The following is a 17,029-nucleotide window of genomic DNA, read 5'->3' as shown; positions in this document are numbered from 1 at the left end:
AAGTGTCCTTTGTGGGTGATGGGAAAAGGACAGAAGCAATGGAAGAACTCTGACCAGAAATTTGAATTCAGCATCCTCAGTGCATGTACATATCCATTCAGTGATATGTAGAAATCTATGGAGCCCAAGTAGCATATGAAATGTCCAGGGCCCTTACATCTGTCTCCAGCAGGTTGTGCATGCTGGTCTCTGCCACCTCTTTGGACTCCTCAAATTTTTCCATGGCCTGACGCAACTCCTCATCCGGAATCTTGCCTTGCCGTTTTTTCTTATAGTCAAAGTCTAGGCGCCGGCCCTCTAGCTTTTTCAGATGATGCTGGAGGAGGAACGGGATTGGGTACAAAGATCAAAATGCAGCCGTTTCATCTTTCATACCCATTAAGATAAGCCATTTCTCATCTACATAAACTGAAGCATGTGAACATGCAAACAAGCAGTACTAGACTGGCACTGTCAGATAAGAGAACAGCAGATAAGTAACCAGAATAATCTACTGGTGTTCCTGTACTTATATAAGCAGAAATGCATTTTAGTGATTTTTTTTCGGTACATTGATTCCACTAACAAATTTCTGAATCCCTCAATACTATTAAGCAGGATGATGTAAAGGGGTTATCCCCTAGGTAACATATATACTCGAATATAAACAGATTTTTGGATCCCTCCCCCGAAAAAGTCCCAAAAATGGGGTTTCAGTTTAGATTTGAACTAGAGAATGACACGGTAGCGGTTTACCCGCGGCTACTAGTTTAGCCTCGGGTAACCCGCCAAAAACGGGGAATGAAAATTAGCAGCCTCTGCGGGGACGGGGCAAGGCCATCACCGCCCCGTGGAGCGGTGAATGGTCTTGTCACCGCAGTGAGGCATAAAGGATCGTGCGGTTCCCGCAGCCCCCACCCGCACGCCAGCTCGATCGTTTAACCAGCTTCCTCTCTCCACCTCACCTTAGTTTGCCGGCTTTCTTTTTCGGCGACCGGAACGCTTTCAAAAGAGCCGCGCATGCGCATCTGCTCAGTATTCAATCTTCTGCTCTGACCCAACCGGAAACAAGAAGTTGCAGCAGAGCAGAAGATTGAACTTTGAGCAGCCGTGCGTGCGCGGCTCTTTGAAAGTGTGCCGGTCGCCGAAAAAGAAAACCGGCAAACTAAGGAGAGCTGGAGAGCAGTAGCGTACCAAGGGGGGGGGGGGGGGGCGGGAGGGGCGAAAAAGGTAATGGCGCCAGGCCTTGGAGCACCGAGGCAGACCGCTTCTCCCCCCTCCCAGCCGAACCCCTGCTGACCCTCCTATCTCTCCCCCCCAAGTGAACCTTTCCGACCCTCCCAGAGAAAGCAGCAAACCTCCCTCCAGTAGCGTCGGCTTTCTCCTCCCTCTGCGTCATCAGTGACGCGGCAGAGGGAGGAGAAAGCCGCGAAGGAGGTTTGCTGCTCTCGCTGGGAGGGTCGGAAAGGTTCACGGAGGGGGGGAGATAGGAGGGTCAGCGGGGGTTTGGCTGGGAGGGGGGAGAAGCGGTCTGCCTCGTGCTCCATTACCTTCTTCGGGCAGCAGCAGCGTTTACAATTTGCTGCTGTTGCCGGCTTCAGGCCTTGTTCTCTGCCGGGTCCTGCCTACTTCCTGTTTTCATGAAGACAGGACCCGACAGAGAACAAGGCCTGAAGCGGGCAACAGCAGTGAATTGTGAATGCTGCTGCTTCCCGATGAAGTTCAGGACATCAGGACATCGGGGAAGGAGCAGGGAGAAATCGGCTGCTGGCTTGGGGGTGAGGGTAGGGAAAGAATCGTGGAAGTGGAGAAATTGGCACGATGGCTTTGTGGGGGCTAGGAGGAGAGAGAAAGAAAGGAAAAAATAAAGAGGGGGGGACCAGGGGGAGAGAGAAAGAAAGGCAGAAATGAGGGGTCGGGGAGAGAGAAAGAAAGGCAGAAATAAAGAGGGGGTCAAGAGGGAGAGAAAGAAAGGCAGAAAGAAAGAGGAGGGCCAGGGGGAGAGAGAAAGAAAGGCAGAAATAAAGAGGGGGCCAGAGGGAGAGAGAAAGAAAGGCAGAAATAAAGAGGGGTTCAAGGGGGAGAGAAAAAGGCAGAAATAAAGAGGAGGGCCAGGGGAGAGAGAAATAAAGAGGGAGGCCAGGGGGAGAGAGAAAGAAAGGGGGGGGGGGCAGGAGAAGAAGGACCAGAAGAAGGACCAGAGACTCATGAAATCACCAGACAAAAAGGTAGGAAAAATGATTTTATTTTCAACTTAGTGATCAAAATGTGTCCGTTTTGAGAATTTATATCTGCTGTCTATATTTTGCACTATGGCCCCCTTTTACTAAAACACAATAGCGGTGTTTAGCGCAGGGAGCCTATGAGCGTCGAGAGCAGCGTGGGGCATTCAGCGCAGCTCCCTGCGCTAAAAACCGCTATCGCAGTTTAGTAAAAAGGGAGGGGGAATATTTGTCTATTTTTGTATAGTTGTTACTGAGGTGACATTGCATAAAGTCATCTGCCTTGACCTCTTTGAAAACCCGCGGAATATAAATGATAATTAACATTTTCTCTGCGTACAGCGTGCTTTGTGTTTTTAAAATTTTATTGTTGGTAGATCATTTTGACTTGGCCACAAAGGTAAGGGGGAGGGAGGGAGGGGAGCTGCTGAAAGACATCTAGTAATCCTTGCAGGCTTGACTGTGCAGGGAATTATTTTTGTAAAATCATGTTTTGTTATGTGACTGGCATTATCTAGACTTTAATTTCTATGAATGAATAGAATGAAAATGATATAAAATTACTTGCTTGTGGGGACCGCGTGTTCCGGCTCACAAAAGGAAGGAGGGGGTGAAAGGGAAAAAGTTTCTCTTCCTTGGAAATTTTCTGAAAGATTCTGAAGTGACCTCATCAAAGGACCAGCACCAAATGTACAAGAAATCCCTTAAACAATGTCAAAAGAGCCCAAAATAGAAAACTGCTACTGCCTTGAGACTCCATTATTGAAGGAATCAACTTGAAATCACAGAAGAGACAGGAAAAGGTTAAATGCCTCATGGAATCCTCAGGTACAAAACACAAACCAAATTGTGAATGAAATCAGAGCAGAAGTAAGAATTATAAAATTGATGTCATTATCCATCTGGAAAAAAAGGCATACTAGAAATAATACCTCAGCAATACAATTTTCAGAAGTTCTATTTGCTCATGGTAAGGGAGAAGAGAGACTGCTAGTGATGGTGGGGGGACTGATAGAATATATGAAAGAAGGGTGGTAGAAAGGAACAGATGGTAAAGGAGGGAGAGAAGGGTGGTGGTGGAAAGGAATAATAATAATAATAATAACTTTATTTTTGTATACCGCCATACCCAAGGAGTTCTAAGCGGTTTACATTAGATTAACAAAAAATTACAAGAGGTTTAAAAACAATTGAACACTATTAGAAGCAAGCAATAAATAACAAGTGGTTCGAAAACAATTGAACAATATTAGGAGCAAGGAGGTAGAATGAAGTTAGGAGAGAGAGGGGGGGTAGGTTAGGGGGGGCGTGGGGGTAGGTTGGGAAAAGAGAGGTGGAAGGGGGCAGGAGGAGATTGTTGTTCATTGGAGAGGGGTGTTAGGTGTCTTGTCCATGGAATAGGTGAGTTTTGAGAGATTTTCTAAACCCGAGGTAGGTGGGGGCCTCAAGGACAATTTGGGCTAGCCATGGGTTCAGTTTGGCAGCCTGGAAGGCAAAAGTTTTATCAAGGAATCTTTTGTAGTGACATAGTTTTAGGGAGGGGAAGGCGAAGAGCTGAATTCTGCGGGAGTGCTTGTTTATGTGATTCAGATAGAAGTGAGGGTTTAAGTAGCTTGGGGATAGGCCAAATACTATTTTATAGCAGAAGCAGGCAAATTTGAATAGGACTCTGGATTCAAAGGGTAGCCAGTGAAGTTTGTGGTAGAAAGGGGTGACATGTTCCCATTTTTTCAGGCCGAATATGAGGCGGACCGCAGTGTTCTGAATCATTTTGAGTCTTCTAATGGTTTTCTTCATGGAGCTCAAGTAAATAATATTGCAGTAATCCAGTATGCTAAGGATGGAGGATTGTACTAGCAGGCGGAATGAGGTCTCGTCAAAGTATTTTTTAATGGTGCGGAGTTTCCATAGCACCGCGATGCATTTCCTAACTGTGATGTCTATGTGTTTCTCCAGGGATAAATGTTTATCTAGTGTGACTCCTAGTATTTTTAAGGTTTGTTCGAGGGGGAAAGTAGATCGTTTCACTTGAATTGTGGTGTCTTTGATTTTGTCGTTGGGGGTGGCTAGTAAAAATTTTGTTTTGTCGGGATTTAGTTTTAGTTTGTAGGATAACATCCAACGTTCAATCTGAGTGAGTATATTTGAGAGTGATGTAAGAAACTCTGGTGTGAAATTGGTTAGTGGGATGACTATTGTGATGTCATCCGCGTAGATAAAGAATAGAACAGACATTGAACAGACATTGAAAGAGGGTAGAGAGGAACAGACCCTGAAAGGAAATGTGGACGGCAGAGTGGGGAGAAGACGCTGGAAGGGAAGAAGACAGATGCCAGACTATGGGGGAGCGGAGGGAAGAAGATGGGTGCTAGACGGGATCGGTGACGGGGCGGTGAATGGGATGGCAGTGGCGGTGACGGGGCGGTGAAAGGGATGATGGTGACGGTGACGGGGCGGTGAAGGGAACGGCGGTGACGGGGCGGTGCAGAGGATGGAGGGCCAGGGACGGTGCAGTGACGGGGACAGATTTTTTCCCCGTGTCATTCTCTAATTTGAACCTCCTTTGGATGACGGTGATTTTTCCTCCCCTCCCCACCCAATGACCAGCAATGCTTTTTTCCACCTCTCCAGATGCACTGCTGTCCTAATCCCACCTCCCTATGACCAGCATTCCTATCCCCACTGATGGCAATTGCTCTCTCCTCCTCCCTGGTCACTTCCCTCCTCCCCCAAATGATGACCAGCATGCCTAGCCTCCACTACCCACTTCCGTAGACCGACATCATACTTACAGTCCCAATGCTCTGGAAGCATTGACGTTCTGTGTTGGGCTGAAGTGCCTCGAGTGTCTGTGCATGCTCAAGGCCTGCTGGCTTCCGCCTTCTTCGGGATTCTCAAAGGGAGTCCAGCAAGTCTTGAGCATTCGCAGATGCTCAAGGCCCTTCAGCCCGACGGTGGGAAGGGGAAGAGATGGGACACGTGAATGGCAGGAAGAGGAAGAGATGGAAAGAAAATCAGTACCAAAGAAGGATGTAGTACAAAAAGTGAAGGAGATGAAAGAAACAGCAAATGCATAAGGAGGCCTTGGAAACAGAGTTAAGAGCACAGATAGAACAAGATGACCAGAAAAATAAAAATCACCAGCTTTGAAAATTTACATCTGTTTTTATATTTTGGACTGTTCAGGAAGAAATGCATTTCTTTCTATGTCTCTTGTTGTGTACAGTGTGCATAGTCTGGCATATTAGGGTTTCTTTTGTGTACAATAGTATTTTTAGTTTGTGGGTTTCTATTTGGAAAGGGTTGGGATTTTTTTTTTCTGTTTTCTGCATTTGTGACTGAGGCCAGGTGTTCTGGTGGGGATGACAAATGACACTCACATACCCAAATTTCTAACCTTGGTAACCTCAGTGTATAGTCAAGCCAACCTTTTTGGGGGGAAAAAGTACTCTCGGTTTATATTTGAATTAGTTTATTTTAGAGTACATATGGGTACATAAAAAAATAACAGGAGAACCACAACACAGTTACTGGAAAAATATGAGCCAAGTCAATAAATTCATACTGGAGATCACATCATGAACCTTAGTTCCTGAATGAATTCACCTGATGACCAACAAGCAAAGTATTGATGTGAGCTTCAAGTGGAGAAAATGGAGAGAAGATGTGTCAGTGCCCTATACTCTAGCAGTAGTACAAAATCTCTAACTAATTCACAAGCTATGGAACCGACTACCCACACAGATCAGGTCGCTAGACTTACTAATTACCTTCTGCAGAGCAGTAAAGACCTTCCTCTTCCACCAATCGGGCCATTAAAAACTGCCTCCTCCATATACTTCTCCTAGTTATTTTCCCTATGACCAGTCTGGTCTCTAGAATGAGCTCTGTTATTGTCTACTGTAACCTATTTGTTGTCATGACTAGTCTGTTTTCAAATGATTGTGAATGTCTACTTGTAACCCGTTCTGAGCTTCTGGAAGAACGGGATAGAAATTGAAATAAATAAAAGTTTTGCTTCAAGCATGTTAGTTTCAACTGGGTAACAAGTAAGCCATACCATGAAGTGGAACATCATCTCAGACATCAAACAAGCCAGTGGAGTCATAGATACAGGGGACAGGGGACAAAAACATCATCATTCAGAGTGGAAATTGCACTGACATGCTGTTTAATTCCTCCTGCAACAAAAGACTTAAGCTTCTGCTTTGATAATATTTAATCTGTGTTTTGGTTAAACTTCCCATTAGTTGAAACACTTTATGCACCGATGCTTACTGAAAATGAACATTTTGGCAATATTTTGTGCTTGGAATAAGTGTGTTTCTGGAAGCAAATAAAGGCTTAACCCAACAAGAAGTAATACCCACACATGCCAAACATTCACCAATATCAAGGTACCTGAATCTCTTTCAGGTCTTTGTCACACAGGTTCTGCAGGGGGTCAATAAAGTTTTGCTTGACTTCAATATCCAAGGAGTCCTTCACTTCAGCCAATCGCTTCATAGATTCTCCAGCATCAAGAAGGGCATCACCTTTGAAGGAATAAGAAATAAGAAAGAGGGTGATAAGCAGTATGTAAGAGCTCAGCTACAACAGCAGAGAAAAACTGTAAAGCAGGGGGTGTCCAACCTGTGGCCCCGTAAAGTATTTTGTGAGCCCTTGTCAAGGGCGATGCAGTGTTTTCCTCTGCTGCCCCTGGGTGTTTACCGTCTTGCCGGATCCCTCCTCTGTCTTGCTGCAGTGTTTGTGTGGCCCCAGAAATATTTGTTTCGGTCAATGCGGCCCAGGGAAGCCAAAAGGTTGGACACCCCTGCTGTAAAGCTAAAGAGCCGAGAGCAGGCTGCTTTTCCAAAGAATGGATTTATCCACACTGCTGCTCAGAAGAGATTTATTCATTTGTCCCCCCTTCTCAAATACTGTTCAAAGTTATATCAGGAAAAATCTAAGGAAATGTCTTTACACAATAGGTGGTAGATATGTGGCCAGTCTTCTAGCAGAGATGGTAGAAATGAGGACTACATCTGAATTCAAGAAAGCATGGAACAAGTACAGGAGATCTGAGGAAGAGGAAGGAATATTATAGTCATTTGTATTGAGAAGGCTGGATAGGCTGTGCAGTCTTTATCTGCTGTTTCTAATCTAATCTAATCTAATCCTTAGGTTTGTATACCGCATCATCTCCACGTTCGTAGAGCTCGACGCGATTTACAGTAGGAGAAATAGGAAGGAACTACAAAAGAGTTCAATATTCAATATTGGGTCAATATTCAAAATCAATGTTCAGATAACAGCTGACCAGAATAGTACTTGGGTGGAACCAGGGTAGTTCTGGAACTTGTGGATAGTGGCAATATTCAGTCTGCAATCCAGATAACTTATGATAGACGAGGAATGTCCTAGGTAATTTCAAAAGTAGACTGAACCTTGTGCATATAATAAATGTATCACAGAAAGGCGGTATATCAAATCCTATTACCCTTACCACCCAGGTAAGATCTGGGGGCTGACCCACTTAGCCAGATATTCACTGGAATAGTGGTGCTGAATTTTTTTTTTTGATAGTTGCGGCTGGCATTAAAAACAACCCCCCCCCCAAAAAAAAAAAAAACAAAACCACATGCCAACTCTCTTGGCTGAATGCTGGGTTTGTTTTTTGTTTTTAAATCTATGGCATTTCAGTAGCAGATTACTCTAGCAGATCATGTAACGACAAGACTTGTCTGAATGTTTTCCTATAAAAATTTGAAATGAAGATGATTATTCTTCATAATTAGATTACATCAATGAGTTTTGAAAATTTGATTTTTTTGAAGTTCTGAAATGTATTATATATAACAAGTATTCTACAGAAAATTTTTTTAAAATGGACTAATGACAACTTATCTGCCCTTTAAATTCAGCAGCAGAGGATTGATAGTCTGAATAAATACTTAGATTAGTTTTCCTAGGATAGCTTTATAGCAGCGGTCTCAAACACACGGCCCACGGGCTGCATGTGGCTCTCCAGGTTTTATTTGCGGCCCGTGGTCTGGAGGCATCATTCTCTTCCTTTTGGAGCAGCAGCCGGCTCATTCGTTCAAAGCCGCGGGTTGGTGGCTCCTTGCGCTATCCACTCATGCATCGGAAGCCTCTCTGATGTCACAACATCAGAGAGGCTTCAGACGCAGGCACGGATCTCGCAAGGAGCCGCCACCCACGGCTTTGAACGAACGAGCCAGCCAGACACGCTGCTGCTCCAGTGGCGTACCAAGGGGGGGGGGGGCGGTCCACTGTTCTCCCTAGAGTACGGCTCGCGGTTCGTCAAGAGCAGTGGTGCCGAACCTGCTTCCCTTCCCTTCTTACTGCTGCCATCGGGAATCAGGCCGGCACTGTGTTCTTTGATCTCCCTGCTTCTCTCCCTACGGGGCCGACCAACTCTCACAGCCCGACGTCAATTCTGGCGTCGAGAGGACATTCTGGCTAGCCAATCGCTGCCTGGCTGCCCGGAACGTCCTTTCTGACGTTAGAATTGACGTCGGGCGGCGAGAGTTGGTCAGCTCCGTGCAGAAGAGAAGCAGGGAGATCTCTGCCTGTTCCCAATAGCGGCAACGGCAGCAGCCTATTCCGCGGCGGCGGTGGCATGGGGGAGGGCAGGAAGGAAGGAAGAAAGAAAGAAGATGGGGTGGAGACAGGGAGCCAGAAAAAAAAGCAAAAAATGGGGCATGGAGGAAGGAAGAAAGAAGGAGGGGGGACAGGGAACCAGAAAGAAAGCAAAAAATGGGGCACGGAATCAGAGAAAGACAGACAGAGAAATAAAGAAAAAGTTGGGGGAGGGAATGAGGTCTGGAGGAGAGGAAGCATACAGGAGGCTGAAAAAAGGGAAGAAGTATTGGATGCACAGTCAGAAGAATAAAGTGCAACCAGAGACTGATGAAACTACCAAACAAAGGTAGGAAAATTATTTTATTTTCAATTTAATGATTGAAATGTGCCAGTTTTGAGAAAGAAAAGATATTGAACTTTAAATGTGAGTGCTGCAGAAAAAAATAGAGTCTTATTAAAGAAATGACAATTTTGCATGAGGTAAAACTCTTTATAGTTTATATATTTTTCCTTTTAACTGTTAAAGGAAAGTTTTATAAACTATAAAGAGTTTTACCTCATGCAAAATTGTCATTTCTTTAATAAGACATTAACTATTTTTTCTGCAGCCCTCCAAGTACCTACAAATCCAAAATGTGGCCCCGCAAAGGGTTTGAGTTTGAGACCACTGCTTTATAGGATGTTTGTGGATACATGGTTTATACTGGTAGAAGTTAAACAGATGTGGTGCCTATAGATGATATATTAACTGCGATGAAAGACACAAACATCTCCTGCTATTCAATTCCCATATTAATAAAGTCTCTGTATTAGGATAACCTTACACTCAATACTGCTTTATACATATTTTTCCCCTTTATCATCCTGAATCACAATTTTTCCTTTCTTTCCCACCACTAGGAGGAGACAGACCTATAAATAGATATAATCTACTACTGTCATGTATGCTCCCTTTTAGAATTAAATTTGTTCCTACTGGCAAATATCTGGATACACGACAATTCACTGAACACGTAAGAAAGCCATTTTCTGATGGATTACTGGAGATAAAAAAAAAAAACAAGCATGGAGGATCCATTTAAGTACAGCCTGGAGATGACCTCCTCCAGAAACAGAACTATATGCAACATTTTATATTTACTCAAATTCTCTAATGTATCATTGCTTTATATATGTGAAAAACAATTTACAGGTACATCTTAAGCAAATAATAAATGGCTGCGTTAGTCCCCTTGGATATGTGGAAATAAAGAGCCGAGGACAAAGCTATAGGTGATAACAAGCTAGTACAATAGAAAAATATCTGACAAGCTTTTAACAGTTACCATGAGGAAGAGGGGGTAACTCTGAAGATCAAAAGATACCTAATCAATGCATCAACTACAACTTGGTTGCTGACTTACTATCTCTCTCTTTCATTAAAGTGTTATGTGTCCCTAGTAAGCACAGTTACTTACCGTAACAGGTGTTATCCAGGGACAGCAGGCAGATATTCTTTACTGATGGGTGACGGCACCGACGGAGCCCCGGTACGGACAATTTTAGAGTGATTGCACTCTAAGAACTTGGAAAGTTCTAGTAGGCCGCACCGCGCACGCGCGAGTGCCTTCCCGCCCGACAGAGGCGCGCGGTCCCCAGTTAGGATAAGCCAGCTAAGAAGCCAACCCGGGGAGGTGGGTGGGACGCAAGAATATCTGCCTGCTGTCCCTGGATAACACCTGTTACGGTAAGTAACTGTGCTTTATCCCAGGACAAGCAGGCAGCATATTCTTGACTGATGGGTGACCTCCAAGCTAACAAAAAGAGGGATGGAGGGAAGGTTGGTCATTAGGAAAACAAATTTTGCAAAACAGATTGGCCGAAGTGTCCATCCCGTCTGGAGAATGCATCCAGACAATAATGAGATGTAAAAGTATGAACTGAGGACCAAGTAGCAGCCTTGCATATTTCCTCGAACTCTATGGGCCGTGACAGAACCTTCCAGTGTCAGTCCGGTCTGAGCATAACAGAATGAAATGCACGCTGCCAGCCAATTAGACAACGTACGTTTAGAAACAGGACGTCCCAATTTATTCGGATCAAAGGACAGAAAGAGTTGGGGGAGCTGATCTGTGGGGTTTCGTACGCTCTAGATAGTAAGCTAGAGCCCTCTTACAGTCCAAAGTATGCAGAGCCTGTTCACCAGAATGAGAGTGAGGTTTCGGAAAGAAGACAGGCAGAACAATGGATTGGTTGAGTTGGAATTCAGAGACAACCTTAGGGAGAAACTTTGGATGTGTACGCAGAACCACCTTGTCATGATGAAAGACCGTAAAAGGTGGATCTGCAACTAGTGCATGTAGCTCACTGACCCTCCTGGCAGAGGTAAGAGCAATAAGGAAAAGTACTTTCCAAGTGAGAAACTTGAAAGGAGTGGTAGCCAAAGGTTCAAATGGAGGCTTCATTAAGGCGGAAAGAATCACATTGAGATCCCAGATTACAGGAGGGGCTTTAAGAGATGGTTTCACATCGAAAAGACCCCGCATGAACCTGGACACCAAGGGATGAGCTGAGAGAAGTTTTCCATGAACCGGCTCATGAAAAGCAGCAATGGCACTGAGGTGGACTCTGATGGAAGTAGACTCAAGGCCAGAGTCAGACAAAGAAAGCAGATAATCCAACAATGTCTCCACTGCCAGGGAAGTGGGATCAAGAAGATGAAGAAGACACCAGGAAGAAAATAGTGTCCACTTCTGATGGTAACATTGCAGAGTGGCTGGTTTCCTGGAGGCATCTAGAATGGAACGAACGGGCTGAGACAAAAGAGTATCATGAGAAGTCAGCCCGAGAGATACCAAGCTGTCAGGTGCAGAGACTGGAGGTTGGGATGTAGAAGGGTCTCCTGATGCTGTGTAAGCAGAGAAGGAAACAGTGGAAGAAGAAAAGGTTCCCTGGAACTGAGTTGAAGTAGAAGGGAGAACCAATGTTGCCTGGGCCACCTCGGAGCAATCAGAATCATGGTGGCTCGTTCCCTCTTGAGCTTGAACAAGGTTCTCAACATGAGAGGCAGAGGAGGGAAAGCGTACAGGAACAGATTGGACCAGTCGAGGAGAAATGCATCCGCTGCCAGACGGTGAGGAGAGTAGAGTCTGGAGCAAAAAAGGGGCAGCTGGTGATTGTGAGGAGCTGCAAAAAGGTCTATCTGAGGAGTGCCCCATTGAGCGAAGATGGACTGTAGAGTGAAAGGATCGAGTGCCCACTCGTGAGGCTGGAGAATTCTGCTGAGCTTGTCCGCTAAGGAATTCTTTTCTCCCTGAATGTAGATAGCTTTCAGAAATAGATGGTGATCTATGGTCCAAGTCCAGATCTTCTGGGCTTCCTGGCACAAGAGGCGAGAGCCTGTCCCACCCTGTTTGTTGATGTAGTACATCGCAACTTGATTGTCTGTGCACAGCAGGAGGACTTGAGGAAAGAGAAGATGTTGGAAGGCCTTGAGGGCATAAAACATCGCTCTGAGTTCCAGGAAATTGATGTGATGCTTCATTTCCTGAGCTGTCCAAAGTCCTTGAGTTTGGAACTCGTTCAAATGAGCTCCCCAGGCGTAAGGGGAGGCATCGGTGGTGATGATAAGTTGATGAGGAGGTAGATGGAAGAGAAGACCTCTGGAGAGATTTGAAGGATATCAACCACCATTGTAGAGACTGACGAAGAGATGATGTCACAGATATGTGACGTGAGCAAGGATCCATCGCTTGGGACCACTGGGTAGCTAGGGTCCATTGAGAAGTGCGCAGGTGAAGACGTGCGAAGGGTGTGACATGAACTGTGGAGGCCATGTGACCTAAGAGTATCATCATTTGCTTGGCAGAGATGGAACGTTGTGGAAGCACCTGCTGACATAGAGATTGAAGCGTTTGAAGACGGTTGGATGGTAGGAACGCTCTCATGAGGACTGTGTCCAAGACGGCTCCGATGAATTGAAGTCTCTGAGTGGGGATGAGATGAGATTTGGGTAGATTGATCTTGAACCCCAGAAGTTGAAGAAACAGGATGGTTTGTGGTGGCCAGGAGAACAGTCTGAGATGAATTGGCCTTGATTAACCAGTCGTCCAGGTAAGGAAAGACCTGAAGGTGGTGAGAGCGTAGAAAGGCAGCCACCACAATCAGACATTTGGTGAACACTCTTGGAGAGGAGGCAAGACCGAAGGGTAGCACCTTGTATTGGTAATGACAACGATTGATCATGAAGCGTAGGTACTGTCTGGAGGCCAGATTGACCGGTATATGAGTGTATGCTTCTTTGAGATCGAGGGAACATAGCCAGTCGCCTTGATTGAGAAGAGGGTAAAGAGTGGCCAGAGAAAGCATTCTGAATTTCTCTTTGACCAAGCATTTGTTGAGATCGCGAAGATCTAGGATGGGTCTGAGATCTCCTGTCTTTTTGGGAACTAGAAAATAACGGGAGTAGAATCCTTGCCCCTTTTGATCTAGAGGAACTTCCTCTATCTCGTTCAGAAGGAGGAGGGATTGAACCTCTTGAAGAAGGAGGGAAGACTGAGGAGTGTTCAAAGCAGACTCTTTTGGTAGACCTTGGGCAGGAAGAGTCTGAAAGTTGAGAGAATATCCGTAGCGGATGATGTTGAGGACCCACTGGTCCGAGGTGATGGTTTCCCGACGGCTTATGAAATGAGTAAGGCGTCCTCCTATAGGCAGCGGAAGATGGGCAGATGGAGGGATATTGGCTATGTCCTGGAGAACCAAGTCAAAAGGGTTGTGAAGGTTTTTGTGGAGGAGGAGGCTTCACCTGTTGTTGCTGCTGTGCAGGTCTAGTGTTTTGCCTTTGTTGTTGCCTCTGACTCCTGGGTTGTTGAGCTGCCGGTGGCAAAGGACGAGCCATAAATCGACGCTGGTAGGCCGATTGCTGACGAAAAGGTCTGGTAGGTGGGGTCTTCTTTTTTGTTTTGAGGAGAGTATCCCACCTAGTTTCATGAGCCGAAAGCTTTTGAGTAGTGGAGTCCATGGATTCTCCAAACAGCTCATCCCCCAGGCAAGGTGCATTAGCCAGTCGATCCTGATGATTGACATCAAGTTCTGACACTCTGAGCCATGCCAGTCGGCGCATGGCCACCAACATAGCTGTAGCCCGAGAGGTCAGCTCAAAGGTGTCATAGATCGACCTGACCATGATCTTTCAAAGTTGTAAGAGCGATGAAGAAGTTTGGCGAAAGGCAGATTTTTTACGGTCAGGGAGGTACTTCTCAAAAGCAGTCAGATTTTGTATGAGATGCTTGAGATAGAATGAGAAGTGGAAAGCTTAATTCCCTGACCTGTTAGCTAACATCGCATTCTGGTACAACCTCTTGCCAAATTTGTCCATGGCTTTACCTTCTCTGCCAGGAGGGACTGAGGCGTATACACTAGCTCCCGTGGATTTCTTTAGAGTGGATTCCACTAATAGAGACTCATGTGGGAGCTATGGTTTGTCAAACCCAGGAATCGGGATGACTTTATATAAGGAGTCTAACTTGGGGGGGGGCTCCAGGGATGGTCAAAGGTGTCTCTAAATTCTTATAAAACGTCTCTCTCAAGATGTCATGGAGAGGTAATTTGAGATATTCCCTTGGAGGTTGGTCAAAATCCAGTGCATCAAGAAAAGCTTTGGATTTCTTTGACTCAGCCTCCAAGGGAATAGAGAGAGAGAGTCACACATCTCTTTTAAAAAAGATGAGAAAGATGTTACATCTGGTTTAGAGGATGGGTCTAAAGCAGAAGGATCCTCATCACCAGATGAACATTCCCCTTCAGAGAAAAGAGGGTCCTCTGAGTCACCCCACAGATCAGGATCCCGAACCTGAAAACTGCGGTCTTGAGATTCCGGTGTGGAGGGTTCCAGGTGTCGGGATTTGCGTGCCGACTTACCTAACCTCATAGACACGGTACCGGGAGACGTTAAGGGCTGCATCGGTGCCGAAGTCTGAACAGCCTGGTGTTGAGCTCTCGGTTCCGGTGCGAGGACTGGCATGGAGACCGAGGAAGCAGAATGTACCGGTACCGACAAAGTGGATGCCGAAAGAAGGGGCTGCTCCACTGTCGGTACCGGTGGCTCAGACCAGACCGGGACCGGAAGGCTTGGTGCCAAAAGTGCAGGAAGGAGTTGTTGCAACTGTTCCTTAAGCTGCACCTGCAGGACAGCGGCGATCCGCTCGTCCAGCGAAGGCACCGGTACCGCCTTTTTCTTCTGCGGTACCTGCGGTTCTGCTCTACGCCCCGAGGATGAGGAACCCGAGGTCGAGGGGCTCACCTCTATTGGGGAGGAGCGCTTCCGTGGACGCCTCGAGGTCGGCAGGACTGGGCTCGCTGCTACTGAGACCGGAGGACGCTCCAACGGGGAAGGCTTCTTAGCCGGCTTACCTGAGGGATGCGAAGCCGACGCGGTGTCGACGAGGTGGGTGCCGACTGAGACGGGGCCGATGTCGGTGCCGCAGAGTCAGACATCTCGGCACCAAACAATAATTGCTGCTGGATCTGCCGATTTTTCAGAGTTCTCTTTTTTAAAGTCGCACAGCGGGTGCAGGTAGACGCTCGATGGTCAGGACCAAGACACTGTAGACACCAGTTGTGTGGGTCAGTGAGTGAAATTGGTCGTGCACACCGCTGGCACTTCTTAAACCCGGGTTGAGGGGGCATGAAGGTAAAAACGGCTTCTGCCAAATCGAAGGCCGAGGCCTCGATGGTGGCAACAGGCCCCGCCGGGGCGAAATTGAAAGAAGTGAAAAAAAACCCCCCAAAGTTTTTTTTTAAAGAAAATAAAAGAAAAGAAAATGAAGGAAACAATATTTCCTTAAGGGTTTATGCGAGCGGGAAGGCGATATGAAAAAAGTCTTCAACAGCCGTTGAAAGAAACGCATCTTCTTAGCTCCGCGGAAACTAAGAAACTGGGGACCGCACGCCTCTGTCGGGCAGGAAGGCACTCGCGCGTGTGCGGTGCGGCCTACTAGAACTTTCCAAGTTCTTAGAGTGCAATCACTCTAAAATTGTCCGTACCGGGGCTCCGTCGGTGCAGTCACCCATCAGTCAAGAATATGCTGCCTGCTTGTCCTGGGATAATGAGATTTACACATGATAATCTGTGTTTAAATCACTAAAACATGTGCATTTCTTCCCTCACATTTAAATTACTCTGTGTGACAGCCATAGTAATGCTATTAGATCGACTTGAAAAGTGGCTCACCAAAGTTGGAATCTTCACCAAGTTCCTTGCCATACCGGATCATGCTCTCCCCCAAGAGTCCTTCTGGCTGGGGGTAGCCAGGATTTTTCACTTGACCTCTGATCTTTGACACAGTGTTGAGCATAGACAACTTGGCCCTGGAAGCTGGAACACATGAATTCACATAGGTATTTACATACTGCCAAGACTCTGTGCTTTTCCCAGAGATGGGACCCTAGATCAACTATTTTATGATCCCTATTGTTATTTAAACAGCCAGGAAAACCTATTGTTTTCACTCCTACTAAAAAATGTCCTGTTGAAAGGGAGCTCCCACCCTGTACAGCATATAAATATTCCAACACTCAGAGCTTGCCAACAAGGTCTAAGGGGAACCCTGGATACCATATCCTATCACTCCTAACAGGATGCTTACACAGAACGAGCAATACCTTTACTCAAAGACTAAGGCCAGATTTTCAAAACTTACCATGACTTTAACAATGGTCGCTAAACCAGTTCCAGCCAGTTTAGTGTACCAGTATTTTACTGCCCGATTATCAGAATGGCTCACCATGATATTTTCTGAGCTTCCTAGCAGCCTCCGACTCTGCCATGCAAATGTAGTAGTACAATAAGGTCATTACTATCAAAATGGTCGTAAAATAAGATCAATATTTAAATGAGCACTCTGGGTGATTCTCTATCACCACCAGGTTATTTTCCAAGCAAAGCTCCGGCTTTTAATGACCAAAAATCACAGGCTGATCTGGGGGTGCTGGTACTATGAAAAGCAAGTCTCAGGCACGTGTATCTGGCTGTGGCTCATGATTAGAGAATGACACGGAGAAAAATTTGTCCCCATCCCTGCGAGCTTGGTCCCCGTCCCCATCCCCGCAAATTTTTTATTAAGATACTTGGGAGTCCTTTTATTAAGGTACGCTAACCAAGCGCATGTATTAAAGGCGTGTTTTATATGCACTTATTGAAAGCCAACAATTGCACTTCCCCTCCATTCAATAGCACTGGCATGCCTATGATCGACACGACAACA

The 17,029-nt window shown here is 45.9% G+C and overlaps 1 protein-coding gene across 2 annotated transcripts in view; it reads right to left on the bottom strand.

Moving 5' to 3' along the window:
- The window catches only part of SH3GL1 (SH3 domain containing GRB2 like 1, endophilin A2), a 118,392-nt gene that overhangs the window by 54,035 nt on the left and 47,328 nt on the right, over window positions 1-17,029 (bottom strand). For both annotated transcript variants that reach the window (XM_033954413.1, XM_033954414.1), the window contains exons 4-6: window positions 15,997-16,140; window positions 6,603-6,736; window positions 158-316 (exon numbers count right to left, since the gene is read on the bottom strand). In XM_033954413.1, the coding sequence (XP_033810304.1) occupies window positions 158-316; window positions 6,603-6,736; window positions 15,997-16,140 (437 nt within the window). The remainder of the gene's footprint in view (window positions 1-157; window positions 317-6,602; window positions 6,737-15,996; window positions 16,141-17,029) is intronic.

Source organism: Geotrypetes seraphini, chromosome 8 (assembly GCF_902459505.1).
Source record: "Geotrypetes seraphini chromosome 8, aGeoSer1.1, whole genome shotgun sequence".
Lineage (NCBI taxonomy): Eukaryota > Metazoa > Chordata > Amphibia > Gymnophiona > Dermophiidae > Geotrypetes > Geotrypetes seraphini.
This window is presented reverse-complemented; position numbering and strand designations above follow the sequence as displayed.